Genomic DNA, 8,183 nt, shown 5'->3' on the forward strand with positions numbered 1-8,183 from the left:
ATTCTATGATTCTATGATTCAGGAGGAGTGTGTTGCTGTGCCTCCCTTGAGCACCCACGCCGGGCAGGGCTCTGGTCAGCTGAGAGTTGCCCAGGGCGGTCTGCTGGCTGACTACACAGTGCCAGCTGCGGGCGTTAAATGCTCTACCTGAATAGTCTTCCTGCAGGCAGCGTTTGCTTGGGTGTTGTTCAGTGGCTGCCAGTTGATCATCTGACATTTGAGTATTTTGGGTTTGACCCGCACAATCACTCCTGACTATGTTTTTTCCAGTTTTTTGCCCTCATTTCTAAAGGCGCTTGGTCAGTGCTTTCAGGGAGAGATCTCTTTAGTTCGTTAGCTTGTGTCTACCACTTATTTCGTTTGGATCACTGGGACTCTAGCACTTTATTGTAAGATTTGTTTGTTTTCTGTGGGCTCATCAGACTTCCAAACAATTTCCTTTGGATTAAGAATCTGCCTTCAGGAGTTGCTTTCACCTTTCCGGTCACAAGTTACGTGTTTGTCATCATCGTGTGCGTTTTTGTGTAAACCTGGAGAGCAAGGTGCTTTACAGAGTTTGCTTGTGTTTGTGGGGTTTTTTTTTGTACACCAGAGATGCTTCTTGTCATAATGCCAGTGCTGGCGAGCAGCCGGTGCTGGCAAACGGCAAAAATTTGCTTCAAATAGATTGACTCAATGGCTCAGGCTGCTCCTGCGTGTCTTCCCCATGGGAAACAGATTCCCATCATTCTACTCAAATGGTTCTTAATCACCTTAGAAACGCAAGCTCTTGCGTAATTCCTCCCGCTATTACACTTTAATTTATTTAGGGGAAGTATCCCACAGGTTTCTTTAGGCCCAGAAGAGTCTGGAATAAAAACTGCTCTGTCCTGGTAGGAGATATCCTCATCTTTCTTCTGCTGGAGGAGGGGGCCTCCAGCCACTCTCCTAGGAGAGCTGTGGCAAGCCCTGAAGTCTGGGCAGTCTCAAAGGACGTTTAGCTGAGCAATGTTAGTGGGCTTCTGGAACAAGATTGGCAGTAGTCGAGCCCTGATTAGTGTGTCCAGGCATGGATCCTTGCTGATCGTCAGGGGTGTTACTCTTCTGGACAAGCATTTCGGCTTAACTGTGGTTAGTCCTCATAGCCACACACCCAGGTTCTTGCAGGTGGCTTGTTCAAGTCCTTTTCTGTTCAGGCTCTTGGCTGAGATGACAGAGATCTCACATCACTGCTCTCACGCTGTGTTTCTCATTGTACCTGCTGTGTGGATGTGCCGTAGCTGGGACAGCCGTAACTCACCGTTCTTTGCTTCAGGGGGTTGTGGGCTCTTCAGGATGGGTCCGTACAGGCGGTTCGGAGGGCTTTGGAACCTGCTGTCCGGGTGATGTGCATGGCCTCAACGTTCAGCTGGCGGTGTGTTCAGTCCTCTCCTCTCCAGCCTTGCCCGTTGCCCCTCTGCAGAACTCCCAAGACTGACTTTGTCATGCCGACCCTTGTCAGCCTCTTGGCCTTGAGGGTGGTCCCAGGCAGCCCTAGGGAGCACATACACGGGGTGATTTAGATGTATTTTTTAATTCTGTAGGTTTGGGTTGTAGTGGAAAATACAGGTTTGCACCACTGATGCTGACAAACCCTGGTTTTCAACTGAATGTAGTCCAGTGCTTTTTTCCATCAACATCAGCGTCTTTGGGAAGCTTTTCAGTGCTTCATACATTATGGGAGCCAAATGAATCGCTGAGGTTGGCTGTCTTGAAATGTAATAACGAGTTGTCATACGGTGAAAGGGGACTTTCATCTTAACTGTTGCATTGTACGCTATATATGGTTTGGCTCTTTGTTCTTGAAATTCCCAAAGATACAGGATGTTTCCCTAATTGTTGTTACGCTGAAACCTCTTCCCTGAATAGTGCCCTTGATGATCGGGGTGCAAGTGGGATATGGGAAAGGATATATCCTACCAAGCACACACGAGATGACTTTGCAGGAGGAAGCGCATGAACTTTTGCTTACTTTGCTTACAATCACTCTCTGCCCTTGCCATTGTGGAGGGTAATAGGTTAATATTAAAAGAAAATTAGGGCTTCTAGGTGATAGCAATATACTGCTCACAGTTACTGCTCACAAACTTCGGGTGCTTCAGGGAAATAAGGGACACTGTTGCGTGCCTGGTACAGGAAAGGCAGTTTTCCCACGTGTAAAGAAAAGCTATGTCAGTACAACGGAATAGTTTCAGTGTTGCCCACGTAAAAGTGCCGTTCATCAACAAACACAAAAATCAACTGTATTTGCCACCTTCTTTCAGAAGCGATGCGTTTGTGAACCAAATAGAAATACAGATCTTCTCAATTTATTTGAGCCGCGTGTGCTGTCTTAATATTTTTGTCCAGTGTAAAGCTGTAAGCGGATGTATCAGTTTGAAAAATAGACTTGTGTCTGAGAGGAAACTTGTGCTGAGGATTGAACTTTGCCCTGCCTAGTTGGAGGAAATTTTTGCTGTAGATTAACCATGGGTTTTTTTTCTAGTTCAGTGAGCAGAACGAGCCCTGGGGTCTGGTTCCGGATGGGAGCTGGCTTTCCTTGGCCGTGCCCGGAGAGCAGCAGACATCCAGCTAATGTCTGACTGTCGCAGGAATGGTCTGAGGGAAAGATCTGAATTAGGGTGAACAGTTTGAGTATAGAAGTTTCCCTTCAGTGGTGACAGTATCTAAACCAGACACTTTTGGGTAATCCCAGTTGCAGCCCTGGGAAGACCCCAGTGTCTCGGAGACTGGATGAAAGCAGAAGACACATCTTTGCGGGATCTAAATCGGGATGTGTGCAGGCATGACTTTCTTTTATTTCAGTTATCAGTGGGTTACTTGTCGGTTTTGCTGCTAAATAATTTATTCTCTAAATGTACACATTCACTGAGTTACAGTAAATAAATTATTGCCTGCCTTTTATCCTGCTGTTTGTGGGATGTTAAGGTAATTTCAAGGTGACTCACAGACAACAAGGCGTTCTGATGGGTACAGCTGCTCTGAAAGAGTTTATACGGCACTGCTGGACCACTCTGGCAGTCCCCCTGCAAGCTGCATCTGGCTACCTCAGAGGAGGAATCCCTTAAGATTTTTTTGCCTCTCTGACATGGATATACCCATTGTTGGTGTGGGAAAGACCTGTTTCTGTGACGGGGGGTGGTGGTTAATGTGCTTTGCATTGGGTAACCTAGTGGTTGCTGCTCTGTGTTTTACAACCTGCCACCTCTGACTTTCCCTTTTACTTCCTATTTCAGGAGAAAAAACCCTCAATATTTTTCATGTTGGTTGTGAATGTTAAATGTTTCTTCTTATCTGTGCTTTTCAATGGAGTCATGTGCTTTATAAGAGATACTGTCCGTGTTCATTTTTGGAGTAGAGGACCTCCTCCCCAGATTGCCAACCCAGCGGCCCTGGCGTGTTAAATTGCTGCCTGCCAAGTCGAAGCGCTCACCCGAGGGGTCAGTGGGGTGACCTCTATTGAAAAAGCAGCTGGGAAGATGGGAGGGAACAGGCTGGAGGCAACTGCGATGGGGGAGCAGAGCTGGACAAAAGGGATTCTGGGGCTGGGCACATGTGGTCTGTGCCTCGCCTGCGCTGGGAAAAGATGCCATCTGCTACCCCTGGAAAACTCCGCCTTGGTATTTAGCAAGGGAGACGGCAAGTGCTGTCCTGGTGCGATCTTACAGCAGAACATTTCTGTGGTCTTGATCTTTTACGTTATCTTGCCTGTGCCTAGATACCTGGGAGGTCCCATTTGAGGAGATCTCGGAGCTGCAGTGGCTGGGCAGCGGTGCGCAGGGAGCTGTCTTCCTGGGCAAATTCCGGGCAGAGGAGGTGGCCATCAAGAAAGTGAGAGATCAGAACGAAACGGATATCAAGCACTTGCGGAAACTCAAACATCCTAACATCATTGCGTTCAAGTAGGTTGTGACACGTGTTAGAAACGTATCTTTATCCAGGGAAGAGCCATTCACTTATGTCCCCTGGCCAAGCTGTCAAAACCCAGGAACTAAGCTGTCTGTAGGACAAAGCAGGTGGCCATCCTTCTCTCAAATTGTCGGATGTTCTGGTGAAAACAAAGCCAGGGACACCGTTCTCACCCAGTGCCACGCCTTGCATGTGGGCTCATAAAGTGAACCCTGCTAATCTGCCAGTGTGGAAGTTGGAGGAAACCCACTCCTGTCAGAAATGAGGTTCCTCCTGTCCAAAGCAAGCGGAAACATTCCCCTTCCTGTTCAGGAGGAAGAGCCGTTAGTAGAGCCTTGCCCTGGCAGTGTAAGCAGGCTCCTCTCCTGCCCCTTGCCTGCCACCTTTGAGAGTTGCTCCGGGACTGCCACTCTACTGATCCTCACTAGCCGTGTGCTTTCTTTGACAGGGGAGTTTGCACGCAAGCCCCATGCTACTGCATCATCATGGAGTACTGTGCACACGGACAGCTCTATGAAGTGCTGCGAGCAGGGCGGAAAGTCACCCCTCGACTGCTTGTGGATTGGTCCACGGGGATTGCAAGTGGGATGAATTATCTGCACCTTCACAAAATCATCCATCGAGACCTCAAGTCACCAAAGTGAGTCTTTAGCTACTTAAACATCCCCCCACTGTGGTTGTCTTTTTTTTTTTTCTTCTCAAGGAATAGTTTAAAGTTAGGTCAAAACCACCATGGTTATTTTGCCATGTTGACTCAAAACTAGTGAGAGTGGAACTAAGGAAACTGGTTGGCGCTCCCTTCCTGTACTGCAGTTTAACAAGATTGGAAATTTTACCAGTATCTTACGTGATAAATAGCAGTCAGGAAATATTCCTAATGATTTGATGGTGTCTGGTCCTTTTCAAAAGTGGAATATTGTGTTGCCTTCTGCTTTTTTATTTTTCCTTCTTATCTGTTCTTTTGCTATTTCCCTGTTTTTCTGGAATGTGTCTTTCTTGTTTCTCTCTTGCTTTCTGACCTAAAACTACCTGGCTGCTTATATTCTTATTCCCTAGATGTTTATTACTTCTTTAGCCTGTGACATGACTGGATAGTATATTAAGATAATACTTGTAGATGTTTTAAGGCACAGTTTAAGGTACAGCTTTACTTACCTTTTGGAATCTCCCCAGATACAGTGAATCTTTGGTGGCTTGTTAATTTGCAGTTTTATTAGGATTGATTTTTGACTCGCAGCATTTAGAAATGCATTTGAAGCACAAAACATGACCACCCCAAGCAAGTGCTGTCATTATGAAAATGCATAACCTTCTTGTCTTGTACTGCAGTTGTGAACAGCATGGTCTCATCAACTGTTTGGGTTGTTTAACAAGGGATTTACTCCCAGTGGCTGTTGTGGTACAAGAAAAATTACAAAATGCTGATTTCTTTTTTTTTTCTCCCTCCAGTGTTTTAGTTACACATACAGATGCAGTAAAAATTTCAGATTTTGGTACATCTAAAGAACTTAGTGATAAAAGTACCAAAATGTCTTTTGCGGGAACTGTGGCTTGGATGGCCCCAGAGGTGATACGCAACGAGCCTGTCTCTGAAAAGGTGGATATCTGGTGAGTAGCATTAATATTTCAACATCTTCACCTTCTGTTTAGCCACTTGGTTTCCCAGCACTTCACATGTTCAGCACTCTTTTCTCACATTGGGCTCGGGGGTAGTTTGCTCTGGGGCAGACTCTTCCTTTCTCCATCTGCCTGGTGCCCTGAACTTTGTTACTGAACTGTGGGCTATAATGGGAAGAGGAATGACATACGTGTGTAAAAGCTATGTGTTGAGATCCGAAGGTACTTAATGAGACTCGGTGCAGACGTTCTGTGTCTCGCAGTAAGCCAATGCAGTGGTTCTTCCCTGTGTCATGGAGGCCAGAGTTTTCTTCTGCTCCTGGTGCTCAGGGCCCCCTCGGCAGCTTCTGCAGTCAAGGTGTTTTCCACTTGCTTCCTGCCCTCTTCAGGGCCACACTTGACCTGTACGGCGGGCTCTCCTCTGCTAGCTTGAAGGGTCTGAGCATCTTCTGCTTCCTGCATACTGGGCTTAGCTGTTACGGGTACAGCCACAGGATTATAGTTCAGTTCATTGTACCCCGGATCCGAGAGGGAGGGCACCAGGATGCACTGTAAGAGTTTTGAACACATTTCCATCCCATGTGAAATGTGCTCTGTGTCCAAAGGAACGCAAGGGAAGGTTCAGATCTCCGTGCTATTAAAAATGCTGGAGAGAGGACTCGGCTCCTTTGGGATGCCTCTCCACAGGTTTCAGGGCCCTCAAGGGAGCCATGTCTCTGTTTCTGCCTTGTTATTTCTGCATATGAAATGACAGTAGCCAGGACAAAGGCCCTTCTCCCTGCTTCAGCCAGGATGAATTTTCCTTGTGGTTTTTCAGCTTCCGATGCTGTCTGCTCCCTTACACAGCATGAAGCTGCAGGTCAGAGCCACGGGTGGTTCAGTGCGAGCAGGCGCAGACAGCAGCCTGCTGCTGGGGTTTTAGCTTGGAGCCGAGTCATGACTTTAAGCCAAGATTTCCTGCAGGGAAGTTCTTGTAATCTGCGGTACACAGCTCTTCTTGTGCCCACAGTGCTTTGCGTGTTCGTTTTGTGTGGATGGAGCAGGCCATGGCACAGCCAGCTCTTCTAGAAGAAACTCTTGGGTTGTTTTGGAAAGAAAACATGCTGAGTCTTCTGAGCTCCTCCCTTTGAATCACAGGTTCATGGGGAGGAATGGTGCTGGATCTCCACCCTCAGCTTTCTCTGCTTTAGAGAGGTTTATGTTCAGGAATACTGTGTGGAGCATCATGTCCAATGGAAACCAGCTGCTGACTCTGCTGAGGACTCTGGGCACTCCTCTCCTCTGTGACTTGGAGGTGTTGCTCTTTGGTGCAAACCTAGAGGTGCAGGTTCCTCTTGAGTCCGCTGCACTGGTGATTGCTCCAACTCCTTGACATCCATTCCTCCCCTAAGAGTGAGGTTCATGAATGCTGACAACAAATGAGAACAGTTCCTAAGCTGCTTATGTCTCTGCTCTCTCATCTTTAACAGCATGCTAAAAAAAAAATAATCTATAATCTTATCAGGAGTCTTGAAAATCCTTTGTCAGTTCTTAATCATAACAAAGCTGAAACCAGATGGGGTGTGTCTGGTAGTTTGTCCAATCACCTGGATTCCTGCTTTCCTGAAGCTCACGGGAACAATCAAGGGAAAAAAATGTTCACATTCTGCTTGGTTTGGGTTGTGTTCTCCGGTGTGATTTGAAGGCTTTGAAAGTGCAGCGTTTTTCACATGAAGCTCCATTTCCTGGCTGATGGTTATCCAGACCCAGGCTGCTTGTCTTACATGTTCTTCTGTACTTAATAAAAGCAACCTGATACTAGGGCAAGCCAGAAACCCACTTCTCACTTTTCACCTGGTTTGCCTTGCAGCAAGCTTGGCAGGTCAGTGTCCCATGGATGGATGGGGAATGCAAGGAAGGTGATACGTCTGGGCTGGAAACGGAGATGGTTGTACCTCGCCTTGTCTCGCAGCCTGGTTGTTGTGCAGTGAGAGTGGGGCTGGTTCTCAGCAGCATTTTGTTTACCTCTGTACTGGCTGGTTTGATATTTCTTTGGTGTTTTATAGGGTGAAGATTGTAAATTAAAAGAAAAAATCACAACTGTTCGTTGTTATAAATTAAGATTTTGGCCCTTACTGATCGTTTCACTAAGGAAGAGAAGTAAAGTGAATTTTCTCACCTATATCTCTCAGTTTGTGTAACAGAAGGTTCTTTTCCAGGCAGAGTTCTCCTAATTATTTTTTTCTTTCTGTAGCCTTTGTTTCTTCAGCACAAAACAAATGCCAGATGAGACCCCATATGCTTTTGAGACTGACACTTACACATGTCACGTTTGATCTTAATTTCTGTGTTGCAGTAGCTGTAGCACTGTCTCAAACCCTTGAAACTCTTACCTAGGAGTACACGTAACAGCAGAGGGAGCTTTTGACAAGGGAAAAAAAAGTTCAATGAAATGTAAAAAAAACACAAAACCTTTGTTGTGTTGTCTCTGTAAGACACTTACCAGTTCTCTCTGTCCAGTAGTAGATGTGGTGTTCTTACCAATAAGAACAATCAAAAGCCCATCTCAGAAAAGCTAACTTTCCTTTTCATTTAACAGTGGTAAGATTTAACCTGTACAGAAAATGCACTTTCGGGATTTTTGAAATCTCACTAAGAAA

General features: G+C 46.2%; 1 protein-coding gene across 1 annotated transcript in view; it reads left to right on the forward strand.

Moving 5' to 3' along the window:
- Positions 1-3,736: 3,736 nt before the first annotated feature.
- Positions 3,737-8,183, forward strand: part of MAP3K13 (mitogen-activated protein kinase kinase kinase 13) — a gene marked incomplete at its 5' end in the record, with an annotated part of 12,854 nt that continues 8,407 nt past the window's right edge. Inside the window, 3 exons of the mRNA XM_010156617.1 lie at positions 3,737-3,920; positions 4,376-4,567; positions 5,377-5,535. Coding sequence (XP_010154919.1) covers positions 3,737-3,920; positions 4,376-4,567; positions 5,377-5,535 — 535 coding nt within the window. The remainder of the gene's footprint in view (positions 3,921-4,375; positions 4,568-5,376; positions 5,536-8,183) is intronic.

This window comes from Eurypyga helias, unplaced genomic scaffold (assembly GCF_000690775.1).
Source record: "Eurypyga helias isolate BGI_N326 unplaced genomic scaffold, ASM69077v1 scaffold17288, whole genome shotgun sequence".
NCBI lineage: Eukaryota > Metazoa > Chordata > Aves > Eurypygiformes > Eurypygidae > Eurypyga > Eurypyga helias.